Here is a 22,380-nt window from a genome sequence, read left to right on the forward strand (position 1 = left end):
TTTGTGTTTTGCTAATCACTAATAAATCATACTAACCCCAAGTTCAATACCAAGGATGTCCAGCAAGGAGAAATCAGCAGGTATGTACTTAGATGTAGCAAGACACTAGTTGTCTGTATAAAACAGAACACTTTTCCTGTTTACCGCAGGAATCAACTGCGATTGACACTGAATATGGTTATGTGACCCACCTGTCTGCCAATGGCAATAGTCTTCTTCCACCCCAAGGTACTTCTAGTGGACAGGTTTCCCCTGCATGTGGTATGTATTGCACTGTGAATTTTCAGGCTATAATAGTGTGAAATTCATTTTAGGTTGCACTAAAATTCATGTTGCCCCCCAATTTCCAACTTTTCCTCCAGATGCAATAACAGCAGGACTGAAAATTGTAACTTAGAAATTCAGTTTCATATAGTGCATCTTCAATATCAGTGAGATTTTAAGAAATAATTCCGATTTCTAAAAACCATGTCTGGCAAACTTTTCCTTCATAATACAGAGAGAGGTTTTCTTGAAATATCAACCAGGTGAGTTCCGGATAGGCTTCCGAGCTTTCGAGACCTAACGTCAATCCCAGAAGATTAGAGTGATGTTAGCTCTCAAAAACTTGGAAGCCTATCCAGAAATCACGTGGCAGATATCCTGAGAAAACCTCTTTATCATTCGCCACCAGGAAAGCTTCAAAAATTATTTTCCTTCTTGTATTGGTCTGTGACTGTATTCCTAGAACTGGAAGAAAAGTAAAATTGGAGGGAAATGGTTGTGTTTTGATCTTCTGAATCATTTTCAAATTTGTAGAGAATGACAAGTAATGATGATAATAATAATATATTACAAGAATAATAATATATGACAAGAAACCACATCTATACTATACTAACATATGTGTAAAAAATTTTTTTTTCAATGCAAATGATATTATAATGAAATGTGCATTGAGAAATATCTCACAATGATATAATATTTTTGTATTTTTTCACACATCATCATTTCATTTTGTGCGCAAGTTAATATCTTATGCCATGTTGATTAAAGTGAATGCCTATTATTCACATTTACATGTCTGCATTACCTTATAATTTGGTAGAAACGAAAAATCAGCAATGGCACTGTTTGCCGGAGACTAACGTTTGAGTTCTGGACAAACCAGTATTTTTTGCTTAAATTGCTGAAGAAAAAACAACAGTAGAAATGCATATATTTATATATATTATTTATACATATATACTTATGATGTTAGGTACATAAGTAAGTATTTATTACATACTTATGAATCAATTTTGATTTTATAGAAAACAATTTTGACGATTATTAACAGTTATGTATCATAGTTTAATCAACAACATATCGTTCAAGCAAATAATTTAGTAATTATATTTTTTGTATTAATTTCTGAAAATGTATTCATTCCTATATTGACACACTATTGTGCAGAATTCTGAGTGAAAACAAAGCACAGTGTCCAAGAAAAATTGTGCTATTTTGTTAACATTTTCATCAACAGCTTTAATCTGACATTTTTATATTTGTATGTAAAAGTGTTTAATTAAATAATTAAGTGACAGCAAAAAATCCCAGAAATATATATTTGTATTTTGATATTTTTTAATTTTTGTCTTTCTTTCTGTTGTGAATATGTCACCTTTCATGAAGTAAAAATTATTTAATTAATTTATTATTGCAAAATATTTGCCAATGTATGATCAATCACAATAAGGTAGTGTATTAACTTGATGCATCTGTTATTCCTAAGCATGATATCCCATATGCAGAGTGACACTTGATTTGGAAATCAGGAAACTTAAAGAACACAAGTGTTAAAAGAGAAACCTGAATGATGAATCAATATAAAAATTGTGATTTAAATGTTTGTTGTATTCCATTTGTAACCCACATTTTGGTTCTGCACCTGACACATTCTATAAGCATAACAGAAATAAAGTCTGTGGGAAAAGAGGTGTCAGGGAAAGAACTTTTAAATATTCATTTTCCTCAGATATATGAAATTAATGAATGCAGTATTTTGAATTATTCTATTTAGATTTTCAACAAGCATATCATAATTTACATGAGTTTTTTGGGTCCTCTTTTGCACCCATATTATTTGTGCTTGATGTTCCTAGTTGCATATGAAATAGTCATAAAAATACGTAATTTCAAGCTTGACTGCCAAAATTTTATTCCAGAAGGCTTCTTAATTTTATTTTTTGCTACCTTATATACTTTTGTTTTTCTTCTGTGCAGAATTCTAAGGAAGATATGAGTGAACATGTGTGTGTGCACAGTGTTCATTGTTCAATATTATGTAAATACTGGTACATGTAAGAGCATTTTGTTAACAGTATACTTCTCAGGAAATCTCTCCTGCTTTTTTTAAAAATATTCATTTCTAAGCATTTTTCCCCTACTATTTTCTATAATGTGATTACATTTCCCTTTATCATTGTTCTAAGCTCTTTTAAAAAAAATTATTGACAATAATTTGTGTATCTTTTCCCCCAATTCAGTCTTTTCTCATGGCTCTTTCACATTTTGTAGAATTTTTTTCATGTTATGCTACTTTAGGCATGGGAAGATATTAATACACACACACAATGGATTTGCATATCTACATAACAGTTTATTTCATTTGATTAATTTTGGTGTTGAAATGTGGATGGTGACAGTGATCACCGAAATTAATGGAATGAAACAACCATTATGTGGATACATAAGTATATTTTGTGTGCATATTAATATAATTTTTTGCATAAAATTGTCAAGAAATAATAAAATATGGGCTTATTTAAGTAAGTGTAGTTAAATATCCGCATGAACACAACCTATTCCAATGCACCTATATTTTATTTGCATAGCATAGATCTCTGTGTGGCTGTAGTTTATAAAATGATGGTGATCAGTTCTTACTTTCCTGTTAAATTCAATAAATTTCTGTGCTAATTCCTTAACCAACTCCTGTATCATTCTTTTTGTCATTCTTAACCAACATCAGCTGTGAATTTAGAGTTTGTTGTGTGAGAACCAGACAGACATAACTCCAATTTATCAAATTTACAGAAGAGATGAAAAATGTATTGTTAGTAGAGGCATGCATATTTGGTTTTTAACGAAAACACAAAATGTGAAATAACAGATTGTAATGTTAATTTTTAATGTTTCTGAAAGGTGTGAGGTGCATTTTCCAGCCTTGTTTTGTCACGAAGCAATGCCACTGGCTAAATGAACTGCAAAATGCGAAATAGATTGAAACACGAAATGTAGAGTTTATTTACCGACACGGCACTTTCTGAAGTGAGAATTATCCCGTGAGTTATGCAATTCACGGGAAATTGATTAATTCTGCTGTCAATATTTGAGAAGCAAAAATGGATCCCTTTATACAGAATAAAATTAATATTCTGGTAACAACATAAATGTGCTATTAGAAGGGATATGTTTCTTTTGTGTAGTAAGTGCAGTTTTCAAATCAAATTTGGGATTATATTCACATATTTTAAAACCAAAATGTCATCTTATATACTGCTTTTTCCCTGCTATAACAGCGAAATTTTATTTTATTTACTGCTTTTGAACCCGAAATTGACTCTGTTTTTGTACCGAAATTTTGCTATTTTATTTACCAAAAATGTGTGCCTCTAATTATTAGGAATATGTCTGACACCTAAAAAAGAATCAGTAAATTGGAGATATGTGATTCTACTGTACTGATAACGAGAAGAGGTGAAGGTATGTTGATCTGACTCAAATAGAGCTATTAAGAGGAGACAGGTTAAACAAAGCCGAAAACTACATTTTTGTAGTTACGTTCCTTTGGTTCTCACACTACAAAATTCATGTGCCTACATTTCACTGTTCCATGTTTTGACTAATATTCCATTATTGGTAATCATAAAGAAATGCATCCTTTTTTATCTCTATATGATTGTGTGAAACAAAAACAACAATAATTTTTTTGTTTTTGCTTTCAGGTCACTGGAATACCTAATGCATCAACATTCTTTTGCAGATTTTCTGAAATATACATTTCAAAAACATTATTAAATATTTTGAAACAAAGTTAAGCAATTTTTTCCCACAAAATGTGAACTTGTAATTTCTGTTTAAATTTTACAGGATTGTCTCCTAATAGCAGTGCTGTGCCATTGATCAAGGAAAGAGCAACTGAAGAACTGGTATATATTTTATTTTATTTTACTTTTAACAATTGATATTCTGATATATGCATATCTGCTTTCAAGTAAATATTTCCAAAGAAGGAAATATTATCATTATTCATCCTATTGATAATAATTAACATAGTTAATTTTTAAGTACCAATTATTAGTTTAAATCAAACTTTTCACTTTTCTAATTTCAAGTGGAGTATGAAGGAAATTATATGACAGCAGTATGGTCGCCTGAATATTAACTGTATTTTATTTCCTTCATCAGCATATCAAATAAACATAATTTATATATTATCATATAAAACAGTGGTTTTTTTTTAGACTTACAAAAGTATAAGAAAAGAGATTTGCTACTTTATTTATTTATGTGCTGAGTGTTTGTTGTTCAATATTATGTATACTGGGTATTTCATAATGTTCTTTGGGGTTAGGACAAGTTATTACAAGAAGAGTATTGCACTTACCGCAACAAAACTAATACAAGTAAAAACAGGAACTCATTTTTTTCATGCCATTAGCTCACATGTCCACTGCCATGTAGAACTAGTTTAATGCATTCATGAAAATTGCTGCAGCACCTGTCATTTTCCATGTTGGAATCCTATACAAAATGCATTTCGTTTCAAATGTGGTAAGGACCCACCTAGTAACAATTCAATAAATGCATAGTATAAACAGTTTAGTGAAGCAGGTTGCTTGTGTAAATGCAAATCAACTGGATACCCATCTACTTACCTCAGAAGAAGCAAGTTTTCTGCATAGACCACCAAATCAGTTGCATGTGCAGCTGGAAAACAGGATATGTCAATACCAACTAGGAGGAGGGTTCTTCATAAATGCTTGTGCTTCAAACCATACAGGCTTCGACTACTGCAGCAGGTGTCGATGATCACAGGCATTGGTATGACTTTTGTTGTGAGTTCCTTGAAAAGATGGTGGCTGATGAAGCTTTTGTTAATATGATAATATTTAGTGGCCAAGTAAACTGCCACAGTGACAACAGGATATACTGATTTCTCAATATGTATAGCAGCCATTTTCACGAATGCACTAAACTAGCTCCACATAGCAGCAGGCATGTGAACTATGGCATGTGGCATGACTGATAAAACTGTCTTGAGTTCCTGTTTCGACTGTTGCTAGTTTCATTGTGCTAAGTGCAACATTCTTCTTGTAACAAATTATTGTAACCCCGAAGAACATTATGAAATGCCCTGTATAATAGAACATGTAATAGTTGCTTTTTATATACTTAGAATTTTCATAGTTGTTTTCAATAGACATAGTTCTGGTTTTTCATTTTGTGTTTTTGTAACGTAAGGTCACAAAGGTCAGTGATTTTGTTTTTATTGTGCTAATTCACATGAATATAAAGAGGGTGGAGAAAGAGGTTTTCCTGTTTTTATAGCACATAGTTTTTTTATGTTCCAGTTTATTTTAAATTTAATGAAGTTTAAGTTTTCCTTCACACTACTAAAATCATTAACTCTAATGCTATTCAAAATAGTCCAAAAGTAATGCTTTAATATATTAAATGTAAATCATTTGTCTGTACAATTGATTATTGATTAACATTAATATCTTACCACGTTTGCCGTTTCCTGAAACATGAACATTGCTTTGTTTAGTCAATTTTGTGATGTACACACGAAGACCACAGAAGCACAGTCAGCTTTTACTTTCATTATTTTTATGTGTATATGTGTAACTTTTTAAGATTGTCCTATTGTTCAACAGACATTTAGTCCAGAGGGTGGAAGGAGAGGTGATGATCCGGACAAAGATTCAGTTGAGGTGTCAAGGCTCTTCTCGTTCCTTCAGATACTCACAGCAACATTTGGTTCTTTTGCACATGGAGGAAATGATGTCAGGTAATTACAAATTCTTCCTTTAATGTATGTTACCACATTAGTCATAAACAGGGAATGGATTTATATGTAATAAAAATGTGACTTAAAATTGTAAGAAATGACTTCTTAATAATATAAGACACTATGTACGCAACTCATGAGTTTTGAAACAATTGATTGCACTTCTCTCGGCATTGTAACTATTACCGTGACTTGTCTTGAAGAGTGTGCCACAAAATTGTTGCTTCTGGTGCTGCTGTTGGGTGCGCAACTAATAGCAATGGGCTGCTCGACTTGAGACTCTCTTCCAACGTTCCCAAAATACCGTTTGTAACCGGGAGCTGATGATCGAGCCCTCATTCTCTATTGTTTTCAAGACAATTGCAAATTAAGAGGAATTTCAAGTGTTTTGCAATAGCAAAAGCAAACAGTTGGGAGGTGTAAATCATTATTGTTCGAATGACAGAAAACTTGTAATTAATGCAATTGGAGGTATTTCAAATAGAAAAAGGAATTAAACAGGGAGATAGTCTCAGTCCTTTACTCTTCATTAATGTAATGGATGAAATAACTAAAATTTGCAAAAGAAGAACCCCAAGAGTACAAATAGGATATTGGAATATGAGAGTAGTACAACTGCAAGTACTGCTATATGCTGATGATATAGTCTTAATTGCTAGCAGTGAAGAGAATTTACAGAGGAGCGTAATAGAATGGGGAGAACTTGCGAGAAAAGGGATAAAGATTAATATTAAGAAAAGTAAAGTTATGCAGGTGGCAAAAGAAGAAAAAGATCATGAAATAGCATTTAGATATGGAAACGAGAACTTGGAAGAAGTAGATGAATATGAATATTTAGGAATCATCATAACAAGTGATGGTAGGTGTGATGAAGAAATCCTAAATAGGAAAAGAAAAGCAAATACAGTATATTATCAGTTCAGTAAAACAATAATGGGAAAGAAAGAAGTGGCAGTAAAGACAAAAATGCAGCTATACAAATCAGTATTGGTCCCTACATTAACATATGGAATGGAAAGTTTACCACTTCAAGATAAACATCTGAGTAAAATTCAGGCTAGTGAAATGAAATACCTGAGAAGAGCTGTTAATAAGACTAGGAGAGATAAAGTGAGGAATGAAAGAATAAGAAGAGAAGTGGAACAGGAGTCGCTAGAGAAAACAATTGAAAAGAGACAGCTAAAGTGGTGGGGACATGTATTCAGAATGAATGAAGACAAAAAGGTAAAGCAAATTCTAGAAGTAAAGGTGCAAGGTAGGAGAGGTAAAGGAAGACCAAGGATAATGTATAAAGACAGAATGGAAAAGATTGGAAGAGAAAGGAATAAGACAATAAATATGATGAAGAGAATGATGAGAAACAGACAGGAATGGAGGAGATGGATCGAGGCAACCAACCCTACGCTATGATGGCAGAAGGGGACTAGAGGAAGAAGAAGAAGAAGGAGGGTATAAAATTAGTCGTAAACTTCCATTTGTCCATTTGTTTAACATCGCTTCAGACTGTGTCAGTTATTCGAAAGAAATTCAACCAACTTTTTTCGTCACAGAGGGACATGTAATTATTGTACAAATATGGAGTATATGTTGAGAAATGTTCTGAAATATGGAAATAATATGTAAAATTAACTAAAATATGTAAAATATGAGCCAAATTGAAAATAAAAACTTTTTTTAGAGTGTACATGCCATGATGCGCAAAGATAATACAAAATATTATTGATTTCAGCTTCATACATGAATATGTATTTACATATAAATCTGTTCCTTAGTCATAAACAATGAAATAGCAACATTTCTATTTGCTTGATGTTTAAACATGTAGCCCTTCTTCGTTTTATGCACTATACGTATATGGGAGAAAAGTGGATAAAAGGAAGGAGGGCCACAAGGGCTAAATAATAAGTAAAAGAGGAAAGAGGAAACACTCACCAGACACTGGAAAAGTTCAGATTTTCCCGGATGCACCTTCAGGTGTAGAAGCGAAGTAAGAGATGTAATGGAAGCGATAGTGTGACCTGCAGGGTTGTCATGTCTAGAAACAAAGTTGTAGATGGTACAAAATAAAAATTACTTCTCGCCAGGCTTGTTGAAAACTATGAGTGGTATAGGCATGATGTGGGATGGGGTACAATGTGGGGGGGAGGCGAAGGGTAGTAATGGAGGGGTGGGGTGTTGGTGGATTGGGGTAAAGGGTGGATGATCGCTACCTGGAAACAGTTGTTGAAGGGGATATTTTGCCACCAAAATATAATCATCTATCATTAATTAAATTAAAAATAAATGTCTGATGAAGGGAGCATGTTTTCTCCCGAAAAGTTACAACAAAAATTGTGTTTATATGTTTGTAATAGGGATGGCCAGATCCAGATCCTGGCGGATCTGAAATCCGGATCCGGTTGGTTCGGGACCCTAAGGATCCGGATCCTAAAATTTTTTTGATCCAGATCCACGGATCTGGAATTTTCAGATCTGGATCCAGATCCAGAATTTTTGGATCCGGATCCGGTACTTTTGGATCCAGATCCAGATCCATTTTGCCATCAAACATGCGCTTCTTTGGAAAGTAAGAATGTGCTTATAACATATTGTTACCTGCTAATATACATACATACACATATATATATAGAGTGTGTGCGCGCGTGCGCGATTTGTAATTAATTAATACACTTACAAGGGAGGTCTAAGTCTCCCCTTCCGATATCCATGAAACTTGGCAGGTGTATAGAGGCCCCCCCCCTCAAATGTCAAGATGAGGAGAAATTGAAGTGGGGATCTGACCCCGAAACCACGTTAATATCTCATAGGAAGAAACAGGGGGCATAGGGCCTCTATATACACCTGTCAAATTTCATGGGAATCGGAGGGGGACACAGGGGTCAGATGATCCCCACGTCAATTGGTCCTCATCTCGACATTTGAGGCAGGTTTTGCCCCCTAAAACAGTTTTTTTTTAGCTGAAACAAAAAAAAAAACATGTCTTTCTTCCTTTGGGCCCCTCTATACACCTGCCACGTTTCATGGAAATCGGAGGAGAACACAGGGGTCAGATCCCCACTTCAATTTGTCCTCATCTTGACAATTGAGTGGGTTTTGCCCTGTAAAACAGTTTTTTAGCTGAAACAAAAAAAACACGTATTTCTTCCTTTGGGCCCCACTATACACCTACCAAGTTTCATGGAAATCGGAGGGGGACACATAGGTCAAATGCCCACTTAAATTTGTCCTCATATTGACATTTGAGGGGAGGGGGGGGTGCCCCCTATAACAGTTTTTTAGCCGAAACAAAAAAAAAAAACACGTATTTCTTCATTTGGGCCCGTTTATACACACACCTGCCAAGTATCATGGAAATCGGAGGGGGACACAGGGGTCATATCCTCACTTCAATTTGTCCTCATCTTGACATTTGGGGGGATTTTGTCCCCTAAAACCGTTTTTTAGCTGAAACAAAAAAACACGTATTTCTTCCATTGGGCCCCACTATACACCTGCCAAGTTTCATGAAAATCGGAGGGACACAGGGGTCAGATCCTCACTTCAATTTGTCCTCATCTTGACATTTGAGGGAGTTTGCCCCCTAAAACCGTTGTTTAGCTGAAACCAAAAAAAACACGTATTTCTTCCTTTGGGCCCCACTATACGCCTGCCAAGTTTCATAGAAATCGGAGGAGGACACTTAGATAACCTCCCTTGTTAGTCTTACACTTTGTAATTATATAACACTGCATATATTATAATGTTTTATTTTAATTTGTAAAACTGTAACTGTAGAACAATTGTATAATTTTTGTATAACATTTCTATCTTGTTATATGTGTTAAAGGTTTCGTCCTGGAATGGAATGTCTCACAGTTATGTGTGTTTTCATTTCCAATACATTCGAATGAATACATATTCGTTTCAATGGCATTTACAAAATCACCTCTGACATTTTATGTTAAACAAGTAAGATTATTTTTGCGCACGAGTGTGTTAGCCGATGCGTAGCAAAGTATTTTAGGAACAACACTTGAAAAAAATTCTTGTATGACTAACTAATGAAAAATTTCTTTGTAATCGAAGATCATAATACCTTTTAAGGTGTGGTAATATTATAATGGGATTGAGATATGAAACTCTTGGATCCGGAACTTTCGGATCCGGATCCAGATCCGAAACTTTGAGACCCGGATCCGGATCCAAAATTTTCAGATCCAGATCCAAATCCATAACTTTTGGATCCGGATCCATCCTGATTTTTCGGATCCGTATCCGTTTGGCCATCCCTAGTTTGTAACAGTTACAAATTACAAGAGAAATAATTGTATATGTAATAATTATGCAAAGATGATTGGGTATATGCAACTAATAAAATGTTCTTCCTTTAGCAATGCTATTGGCCCACTGATAGCCTTGTGGTTGATATACATTGAGGGCTCTGTGCATCAAAAGGCAGAAACGCCATGGTACATCTTGGTGTATGGAGGCCTTGGCATATCTCTTGGCCTGTGGATCTGGGGAAGAAGAGTCATCAAGACAATCGGAGAAGATCTCACAAATATCACTCCCTCCACGTAAGTATCAAATGTAAATTCTCACAAAGTAACACATGCTTAAAATAATAAAATGTATGTTTTGATGCATTACTTCCAAAATTTCAGATCTTACTAACACAACATTTATTTTTACTGTTGATATAAATAAAATACTACTATTAGTACTACTAGTTGGTGAAATTTATAGCAATGACCTAAATGACCTACTTAAACAGGGTGTCTACCAGTCAAGAATGTGAAGGAAATCAAGAAAAAGTCAAGAAATCAACAGGTAGGTCAAGAAAGTCAAGAAATTATGCTTGGATCAAGAATTTTTGCTATTTTTTAAAGTACAGTGAATTTACATTGTTATATACCTGTACTACTGGGATTTGATAAAATTGAATATTTGGAAATCTAAAATTGTATTGAGTTGTGGTTAACATTTTTTCACATTGTTTCTTAAAAATTACATTCTTGCATGCGTGAAGTTTTGTAAAAAACATTAAATAAAGTAATGTGGCCATTTCCCATCCAGGATAAAGTCTGAAGCATTAATTATTACATGCATGAATAGATAAAACAAGTCTTTCTCTTGTTAAAGTACATCTTCAGTTTTCATCTTAACCACCCTTGTGGTATGGGTTTCTCATTGAAGAAAAATATCTTATTTTCTTAATTTACAACTATACCTAAGTACAGGGTGATTAAATAAATGTTTTTTTGGTAGACACCCTGTAAAATTCCTTGCAATGTCCATGTGTGTATACATAAAAAGTAAAATATGGTATGGACAAGTATCATTATGCATGTATATCTTTAGCATGAGTCATTATTGTAGAACCTATATTTGCATAAATCACATAACTACTTTTATCCCATCTTTGCTAACTTATGCCAAAAGAAGCATATGCTATCCTTATTAGGTGCTATTCATAAAATGAACTTGAATACATGATAAGAATATAATTTGTGGAATTCTTTTGTGGCTTTCGTTTTCTTATTGTGATTTCTTACGAGAACTTTCATACCAAAGCAGGGTTTCGGAGCGGAGCGGATCAATGCTCCGGCTGCTGCACACGCTCCAGAGTGAGGAGCGAGATTCTAAGAAATGGTTCGCTCCGCTCTGGAGCGGAGGGATATCTTGAGACACTCTACTCCAGAGCAGAGGGAGTTAGAAAATTTCTCGCTCCTATCCGGAGCGAGGAGCAAAGTTTTAGGAAACTGTTCACTCCGCTCCGGAGCGGAGCGATACCTTGAGTTGCTTCACTCTGGATCGGAGCAGAGGAAGTTGGAATATTTCTCGCTCCGCTCTTGAGCGAGAAGCAATATTCTAAGAGCATAACCACTCCACTCCGAAATAATTAATTAGCCATTACAGATTTGTACGCAGATCTGCATCAGTCAATTCGATCAGGGATTGCCAGTGGATACGTTTTGATGTAATTGTGCATAAAAAAGGACAATATATAAGTCTTATATTGGGAAAAAATCCATAAACTTTTCATTTCACAAAGGAATCCGACACCAGTGACCAGTCAGGGCCTGGTCATCTGTTTACCCTGTTAGTCTGACTGACAAGTTCGATTTGGGTAACCTAGCTGTGACCATTCACAGGCTCTAGAGGACCAATGTAGGTGTGTGTGTGAAAGGGAGAGGGTAAAGGGGGGCCATGCCCCCCGGAAATAAAAGTCAATCAAAAAGTACATATTTCACACATAGCTATAATTCCATACAGTTACAGTAATATATGTTAATAATTGCAAGGAGGTTGCAGGAACATGATAACTTCAAAGTGAAGCAATGTTTTTGGAGGGAACAATACTAGTATAGGGAAATTGTGCCTCATTACCCCCCTCCCCCTTGGATATCTTGATTGTCCCTTCCTGGAAAAAATCCTGAGGACTTCAATGTATTAGCGGTGTCAAAAATTTCATTAAATGTCCATATATAACCGTTGACAAGCACACATAATATGCATTTAATGATGCTTTTTAAATGCTTCATTTTGTGACAGTGAAGAGAAAAACAACACGCGTAAGTAGTAAGTTCGAAAGAGAACAATCTAGCCAGAATTGGTGTAGCATAATTCTAATACAACTGGCAACACTGGAAGAGGCGTTCTCTGCCATGTGGATAAGAAGTCCTACGTGACGTGCAGTGTCCATCCAAAGCAGCGAAGTTATCAACCACGAAAGCACAATCAAGCTAAGCACCAGTTTCATCCTCCTCCCCTCTTGAAAGGGGCACAAGACCAATGCGCTAGCCGATTGCACTGCGTCAGTCGCCTGGTAAGAACTCGGAATACCAGACAAAACGGAGCTGTTGTATGGGGGAGGTTTGTTAACAGACAACTCTGCAAAGCAGAAAAACTGACTACTTGAAATGATTCGTATCCCATTCAACACATAACATTCACCTAAGAGTCACCATACAAAATAGTACATTTCAATACAGAAATACTATTTACATAATTCATATTTCCACTGACATCAAATGAAGAATTTAGACACTATAGCTCTCTCTGTTGAGCCAAAACAGCATTCTTGTATTGTTTTACCAATCTTTAATGTGCATGATTGATTAGGTTAATTTTACTTCTCTTTTTTGTTGCTTTTGGCTAATCGCGAAGACGAGGATGAGCGATGTTATGATTAAATTGATGAAGGAACACACACAAAGATTGCCAATTTCATGCCGGGATTTGAACCACCCCACAAATCCCTGGTGTCGTAGGGTGCTCTTCTGTAGAGCGAGCACAAACAAAAAATCTTTGGCCAAAAGTCCCAGCGCACCTCCCTCTTCATCCATTCTACTCGGGCCATAAGGAAGCATGCTTCACTCTGCCCCTCCCCTCCACTTGTGAGTACGATCATAGTAGATAAACCAGTAGAGTATGATGAACAGGAGAGCAGGGTTCCACTATAACCACTCCGTCATGGAAGCCGGCATTAATGTACGTACACAAATATCATTTCATAGTTAACCAGTAGGAGTAATTGCGGTAGTCGTGTAGAACTATGTACTGCCAATGCATATTACTAACATTTTACCAGAACGACAAATTTGCGGATTTACTGCTCGACTTCCATAGTTATCCAGAAACACATGAATGTCAGTTTCCAGGCAGCTCACACTTTTAGCATTTCCGGAGCGGAGTGCTCGTGTATCATGCTCCACTCCAGATCGGAGCGTGCCTCAAAAAGCTGAACCACTCCGCTCCGGAGTGGAGCATGCGTCTCAAAAAGTCGAACCACTCTGCTTCAGATCGGAGTGCTGTCGTAACATGCTCCGGAGTGCGGAGCGGAGTGGAAACGACATTTTGGAGTCACTCTAGAGCGCTCCTGTAGTACGCTCCGCACTACGCTCTGAAACCCTGCACCAAAGTGACAAGTGACACATGGTACATGTCATTTCAAGATTTCACCAGTGACACATGTTACAAGTCATTTCAAGATTTCACCAATCAAATTTATGTTCCTGCAACATGTCATAATGCTACAGAGTGAAACATTGCTGTTGATTGGTTTGTTCCAAAGTGACACGTGTTGTGTTTGCTTGTCACTTCAGTATGAAATCATCCTTATATCTATAAGTGAAACCCTTGGCTTTACATGCCCAAATAGAGTTGAACCTGAGTTATGCATATGCCATATGTCAAGGTGTAAAGAAAGTAATATGTATAACTGAGAATTACTTACCAATCAGATTTAGATACCATGTCATTTCATTATTAAAATACTGGGAATTGTATCTATTTTGAGGAACAAGATATACGTAATACAGGTAATTTCTGTCATAAAGTGGTAAATTAACTAATCTAAAAGTTTGATTCTTAATTTTTATGTGGATTGTCATCCACTTCCCATATACATTTTCCTCCTTGGCCAACCAGTAGCAACTGAAAACATTCACTGAAGGAACCGCTGTTGTTTTTATTATGGAACATGGCAAACATCAGCTGTCAGCATCTTTTTAATGTGTGTACTTTCATATCATGATTACATACAAAAGGAAAAGTTTTGAACAACTGTGGCAAATCTTTCTCCTCTGATTTCATGCCGTCTCTCCTTGCCTTCTCTGTGACACGCCATACTCGTCTTTCTCGCAACTTGAGACCGACTGCTGCTGCACCTATACTGTTTCGTATTTGAAACTCACCCTGTGTTTTTGAAACAACAAGAAATGTATACTTCTGTGATATTGTTGTAGCTTGGTTATGTACAAATAAGGTTTAATTAACATGTTTTTAAATTATATTTTGCCAGGACCTACAGTAATTTACATATAAACAGGATTACGCAGAATTAAGTTACGTATAAAGCAGTCTGAACTGTATACAAGGATTGTACATATTCCTGACTTAGTCTCCTGAAAAATGTAAAATCAAGATCCCAATGTATTAGACTTATACATATGTTAGGCTGTCAGTATGGATGCATTCTAATGATTGTGTTTCTTGTTCAAACAGTGGCTTCACAATTGAGATTGGAGCAGCTTGCACCGTGTTGCTGGCTTCAAAGATCGGCCTTCCAATCAGCACAACACACTGCAAAGTAGGGTCCGTTGTATTTGTCGGTTGGGCAAGTACTTCAAAGCAAGGTGTAGACTGGAAACTTTTCAGGTAAGATTACGCTAAACACATTTATTTAACAGGAATTGATCAGTACAAAATTTTAACAAATGCCCAAACTTTTGATGTGATGTGACCCCAGCTGCCTTTACACCCATGAACCCCATTTAGTACAGGTTGGGTGAACCCCAATGCAGGGTTTCCAGATATTTCAGAAAAAAATGCAGGACACTTATTTTTCAAGGTTACAACGCACAATACGTTCTTCTAACAGGAAAGTGTTATACCTTGTTTTAAAGCTTGACTACTGATTAAATTATAGCAAGGTGAATTATAGCAAGGAAACTTGTATTTATGGAGTTTTTCACACTAAATGACGTCAATTCTTTATTTTTAATGCAATTTCCTAGTATTATCACCATCCATTGTCACTGATTCATAAGTTCACACTTTCTTTTCAATATTTTCAGTTGAAAAACAAAAATCTAGGAACCCAAACCACAGAGAACTGCAATAATCAGTCTTACTTGCATCTTGCTTGCTTGATTAATTGATTTGCTTTATTTTACTTCATTTTTGTGCCACTTTTGACTAATTTGAAGATAGGGATGAATGATGATATGATCAAATTGATGAATGAACACATACAAACATCCATACCCAGGCTGGGATTCGAACCCGGGACCCCTGACATCGTAGCGCGATGTGCTAACCACTCTGCCATGGGGGCCAGCTACTCACATCTTGCGTTAGCATGGATATCTAAAAGAATTATCTAATTGCCCAAGGAGTTTCATTGTGTGCGTAGAACACCAAGTCTGCGGAGTTAGTCACCCTCATAATTAGATTCCCTACAATGCTTCTAAGAGTTTCTTGTTATGGAATATGTACACCTGCAGCTTACCACGGTGGGTTAAACAACTCCACTACGGGTGAAAATTGAAAATAGTAAGGCCAGGTTGACTCGACGATTCCTATCATTCAAATACGGGACAAGAAGCTGTCCGGAGGACTTTTGTCAGGACTACGAGATTCCTTGACAAAAATGGGACGTTCCTGTATTTAAGGGACATCTGGGAATCCTACCCCAGCACTGCTTTATGCTTGTACAAGGTCAGAAAAATTCAGAGCTTAGGTCACAACTAAGGGAACTGAACATGGTCTCCCATGTGGAAGTCAGATGCGCTACTGATTGACTCACTGTAACCAATAAAGTACTAATGTAACATTTACTGGACACACTATTGATTCAATCCCATATGAAAATGGAAAACATTCCATTAATAATGTCTGTGTGGTCAGTATAAAATTGCTGTTATTATGGAATCATGAAAATATACCTAAAATTCCAACAATTTATGTTAGTGAAAGGTCATTTTTAGGGTAACATGTAAGCTGCAGGAATTTCAATATGTTTTTAATCATGCATTAGGCACATCATTTTCTGTAACATGGATAGGCACTTGGGGTGCACCTGTCCCCCAACTCTTTAACTATCTTTAAGGTATGAAATATATCATGAATTATACTGCACAAGCATGGTGAATTTTGTTTCTTTACCTTTCTTCTAAGACCAGGTGCATGTTTCTGCTGCAATTTTTAAATTATTATAAAGTTAACGTCAGTGACATGCTTGAGAGATGGTCATCCCCCATGTGCATAAATATGTAACAACCAAAGAAGTGTCATGTTCACCTTCGTCACCAACACATATCTACGTGGTGTCCCCTTCCTCACTAACTCACTTCCTCTGAATAACATCTGAATCTGCTATGTGCTCTGTCTTTCTCACTTTGATATTTCTCTTGTTACGTATTAAGTTTCCTAAGCATGCGACTGACATCTTCTTCTATCTTCTTATATATATAAAAATGGATGTATGTTTGAATATACGTATGTTTGTTCCAGCATAACTCTCGAACGCCTGGAGCAATTTCAACCACACTTGGTACACATATGACTTACAATCTGGAAAGAAATACTGTGGGGGTAAGACACCCCTGGCACCCCTAGGCATGGGGGTGGGAAGGAATGACATGTAAAAATAATTGAAAACGACCGATATTAGTGTGAAATCCATAGCTTTTAGGGTCGCTAAGATGAATAGTGACACTTCCAATGCCGTTCAATTTATTTATTCTTGCTCCTGGAGGTGAAACTAAAAATGTTGTTTATAATCAAGTTTTGAGTTAAATTAATAAATTAATTATTTTCCTGTCTAATAGAAGATTGGGATATATATATAAATACCCAAGCAACACCAGGTAATCAACTAGTTAACTATATAATACAGTATTATGTAGCTTAGAAGTGCAACAGACCAGCACAGTTGAGCTTAGAACAAAGATAAAGAAATAATGTCCAGCTACACAAAAGCACCCATGTGCAGCATAGTTCAGTGTTGCAATCCCACAATGAATATCGATGGGGCACACCTACAACAAAAATTAAAACCAAATCATTTGTATTGAAATGAAAAATATCCCAAGTAGGTGAATCAGAATTTCATGGCTTGGTTCACAACACAATGCCTCAGCGAGAGGATGGAAGTTACGATGCGAACATGCCTTCAGATAGCACCCCCCCCCCTACTCTACACACACTACAAAACTTGTATACTGTGTCCAATAAATACATTTCATCACTAGAAGCATGCACGTTTCATTTTTGACGAAAACACGAAATGTGAAATAACACACTGTAATGTTCATTTTTCATGTTTTTGGAAGGTGTGAGGTGCATTTTCCTATCTTGTGTTGTTACGCAATGATGCAAAATGAACTGCAAAATGCAAAATAACTCTTAAAACAGGAAATTTAGAGTTTATTTTATTTATTGACACAACACTGTGTCTGAATTATCCTGCGAGTTATGAAAATCACAGAAAATGATTAATTCTGATGTAAATATTTGAGAAGCAAAAATGGATTCCTTTACACATGAATAAACTTATTACTCCGAGAACCACATAAATGTACTGTTAGAAGGAAAAAGCTTCTTTTGTGTAATAGTGTAGTTTTTAAATACAATTTGTGGTTTTATTCACCATTTTTAACACCAAAATGCCATTTTTTATACAATTTTTATATATTTATACATTTTATATTATTTTTTGATCGCAAAATGTGCCCAGTTTTTGTACCGAAATGTTAATCTTTATTTACCATAAATATGTGACTCTAATCATCACCCACAAATGCAAATGCTCCATGTCCAGTATGTTCATTTTTCATGAATTGCGTTTGAAGTTTGATATTAAATTTACAGCTGGCCTGGAGTCAAACCAAAAACACACTCAAAATCTCAGTATTGGTTGTTTGTAGCCATTAAACAGTGTAGGCAAAACAATGGCATCCTAAATGGGGCACAGAAGAGTATCCACTTTATTTACAAATTGGAGATAAGAACAGTAGCATTTTCAGTGGATAGTATTTCAAATTGTCATATATATATATATTTATGGCATGCATGTCATATGTCTACAGCCACATATTTTTGGTAAATAAGAAAGCAAAATTTCGGTACAAAAACTGAGTCAATTTCAGGTTCAAAAGCGGTAAATAAAATAAAATATTGGCGTTATATCGGTGAAAAATTGGATGAAAAATGGTATATAAAAAGACATTTTGTTTTTAAAATTGTGAATATAATCCTAAATTTGATTTAAAAACTACACTTATTCCACAGAATTAACATTTCACTTCTAATGGTCCATTTATGTAGTTATCAGAGTATTAAGTTTATTTCTGTGTAAAGGAGTCCAGTTTTGCTTCTCCAATATTAACAGCAGATTTAATCATTTTTCAGGGAATTGCATAACTCTCAGGATAATTCAGACCTCGGAAGGTGTCGCATTGGTGAATAAACCCTAAATTTCGTGTTTAAGAGTTAATTTCGCTTTTTGTAGTTGATTTCGCATTATTTCGTGACAAAACATGGTCACAAAATGCATCTCACACCTTTCAAAAACATGAAAAATTAACACTGCAATGTGTTTTTTAAATTTAGTTTTTTCATCAAAAATGAAATATGCATGCCCCTACATATGTCTAAGGTTGGAAGAGGGGCTTTTTCTGGCCCCGTCCTCGCATAAAGCAGCTCTGTGGCTTACCCAATCAATGGGTACCTGGTGTGAACCCTGGGTGGGGGGGGGGGCAAAGGTTTCTGGAGGGTAGTGCTCACCTCCAAAATGGCTGCTATCGAGAATGTGTGGTGGCCTACCCCCACATCCCCTAATGTGCATTCATGGCATGGTGCTATATGCACGGGGAACTTTACCTTCCTTACATGTCATATGCCATAATATATATATATATATATATATATATATATGAATCGCTTATTGCAGAAAGGGACCTGAGTCACTTTTGCACAATTCTGAGAAAAACAATGAAAAATCGTATAATATTAATAGTGTAAGAAAGAAATGTGCCGTTGTTGGCTCAAATATTCAACATAATGAATAGTTAATTTTGCAACCCTCAATGCACCCCCCTGCAGTATGCTGCTAGACACAGTGGAGATGAAAAACTTAACTCCGATACCTCAAAAATGTGACTCAGGTCCCTTTCTGCAATAAGCCATTCATATATATATTACTTCTTTTACATATAAATATTGCACATTGCCCTATTTTCAGCATACAACTCAGAATTTTCATATCAAATATAATGTTTTTCATATTTTTTTTTCCAGAAACATAATCTTCGCTTGGGTGGTTACAGTTCCTGTTGCTGGAGGCTTAAGTGCAGCTCTAATGGCAATACTACGAGCTACTACCCTTTAGTTGTGAAATAATGAGAAGAGATGACTGAGAGACATCTCGTAATGATACTTATGAGCAAGACTTTTTTCCGCTCAGTTGGAAATTGGTGAGGTTCTGCGTGTAAATAGAGTGAACAGTGGTGAAGAAGTTGATGCTTGTGATGGAAGTTGCATGGAAAATGGAACAATATGTGACAGATTTGTCCCAAAAGGGAATACAGACTTTTTTTTTCTGACATTACAGAACATGAAAGATAAACGCCCAGTAATGCTAGCATGAATGGATATGAATGCATGTGACCACATGAAGTTGTTTTTCAATGTGTGAAGTGAAAGTTTCATAATATCAAAAAAATCACAAAAAAAATAATTAAGGACAAATAATAAGTTTAAGTTGAGATTACAGCATTGTATTATGAGAAACAATAAGTTTGTTCATATTCTGATTTTTCTCCTTTGATATCTTCATTATGATATATTTTATGTATTACATAATCAATATTTTTACTTATTCAACACATCATCATGGAGCTGCTGGAATTATTTTTCAACAGATATTTTTTTTATTGTGTGTATATTCTATTGTCTAAGTTATACCAGGCAATTGGCACATTTGAATGAAGTACAAAGCATTAAGAGAAACAGTACAGTTTGCAGTGTTTTTCCTAGTAGTAATTTATTTCAACAACAGTAATTTTCTGGATTTTTCAAACTATAGTTAAAAATTTTGTTATGTAAGTAGCCATAGAAATATGTGCACAAGCAATACACGTACTCATTCATGTTTTAATTGTTCATAAACATTGTTAGTTGCTCATGGATCTGTCAAATGGAAAAAAATGTTGACTGTTAATTATATTTTCACTGTTCTCTAATGTTGTGCACTAGTTGAATTACAATTTGTCTTAGTGCTCAGCAAACTGTACAACATAGTTGCATATTACATATATATGTCAATACACTGTCAAAGGTGCATCATACTCAACTAAGACTTTAATTATAAAAAAAATAATTAAATGCTGTTGTTACGCTTCCTGCCTACGAATGTGTATAATGTCGTACACAGTCATCTCTGTTAAATGCTTCTATTGTGATTGAATGAAAGGTAAAAATATTTAACAGAAGTGCATTTTGCATTGAAAAAATCTTCTGAAAGACTGTGCAAATTGTTGCTTTTTTATAGGAAAGAAAACAGGAAAATGAAATCTGTGACACTATAATGAAATAAATAATGGAACATTGTGTCCATCTTTTAATACAACTATTATTTAAAACAAAACCCTAGTTATACCACAATATATAGGAAGTTAGAGTTAAAAAGTTCTACTTTACGAGTTAACATTTCTACTTTTACAACTATACGAGGGTGAATCAAATATGAACGAGCCTTGTGCGGAAAAACAAAATTTATTGAAGGAAACAAAGACATTGCCACATCCTATTTTTGTACATAGTCTCTGCCCTTAGTGATACATTTTTTCCCAATGTTGTGGTAGGTTCTTGATGCCATTCTCGTAGAATGAAGCTGGGTGGGTAGCCAACCAGTTGTGCACAAAGGTTTCCACCTGATCATTGGTCGCAAATCGCTCGCCCCCAAGTGCTTCTTTGAGGGGTCCAAACAGGTGAAAATCACATGGTGAAAGGTCTGGGCTGTACGGTGGATGCGGAAGCGGTTCCCAGTGCATTTCCACCAGTTTCTGCCACGTAACACCTGCTGTATGGGGTCTGGCGTTGTCGTGGAGGAACAAGACCTGGCGGATGGGACAGCCTCGTCGTTTGTGTCGATACTGCACCTTAACTTGATCCAGGAGGCCGCAGTAGTAGGGTGCGTTGATGGTCCGACGTTTGTGTAAGAAATCCACCAGTAGGATCCCCCCCCAGTCCCAAAACACCATGGCCAACACCTTCCCCGCACACAACCGAACTTTGGCCTTCAAGGTGTTTCCTTCGCCTTTCCTCCTCCACTCCATGCTGGCATGCTTGGATGCTGGGGTGTAATGATGCACCCATGTCTCGTCACAGGTAACGATGCGATGCAAAAACGCTTCCCCCTTCCACGTCAAAACAAGTGTGAAGCTGGCGAGCAATGCGAACTCTGTCATCTTTTTGAGCAACATTCAGCAGCTTGGGAACCCACCGAGCTGTGATTTTGCGGAAGCCCAAGTGCTTTGTGATGATTGATTGGACACTTCCATAGCTCACACCAAGTTCTGCCGCAATTTGCTTCACAGTGACTCGGCGATCCTGTTCGACAAGCTCACGAACACGAGCCATGTTGTCATTCGTCACACTGGTGCGAGGACGACGGGGGTGCACTTCATTTGCAACACGTTCACGACCTTGCTGGAATTCCTTACACCACACCTTCACTCTTGCCCACGAGAGGGTACCATTCCCAAACTGGGCCTGCAGTCTCCGGTAAATTTCAGCCAGTTTGACGTTTTCCTGGGTGAAGAACTTGATGATTATGCGTTGCGCAACAGACATTG

At 36.1% G+C, this 22,380-nt stretch overlaps 1 protein-coding gene across 7 annotated transcripts in view; it reads left to right on the top strand.

The window, feature by feature from the left end:
- Positions 1-21,139, top strand: part of NaPi-III (Na[+]-dependent inorganic phosphate cotransporter type III) — a 418,225-nt gene extending 397,086 nt beyond the window's left edge. For all 7 annotated transcript variants that reach the window (XM_083129869.1, XM_083129872.1, XM_083129871.1 and 4 more), the window contains 6 exons: positions 150-261; positions 4,114-4,172; positions 5,904-6,037; positions 10,408-10,593; positions 15,026-15,178; positions 19,823-21,139. In XM_083129869.1, coding sequence (XP_082985995.1) covers positions 150-261; positions 4,114-4,172; positions 5,904-6,037; positions 10,408-10,593; positions 15,026-15,178; positions 19,823-19,913 — 735 coding nt within the window. In that variant the 3' untranslated portion in view covers positions 19,914-21,139. The remainder of the gene's footprint in view (positions 1-149; positions 262-4,113; positions 4,173-5,903; positions 6,038-10,407; positions 10,594-15,025; positions 15,179-19,822) is intronic.
- The last annotated feature ends 1,241 nt before the right edge of the window (positions 21,140-22,380 follow it).

This window comes from Lepisma saccharinum, chromosome 10 (assembly GCF_977018435.1).
Source record: "Lepisma saccharinum chromosome 10, izLepSacc3.1, whole genome shotgun sequence".
NCBI classification, from domain to species: Eukaryota; Metazoa; Arthropoda; class Insecta; order Zygentoma; family Lepismatidae; genus Lepisma; species Lepisma saccharinum.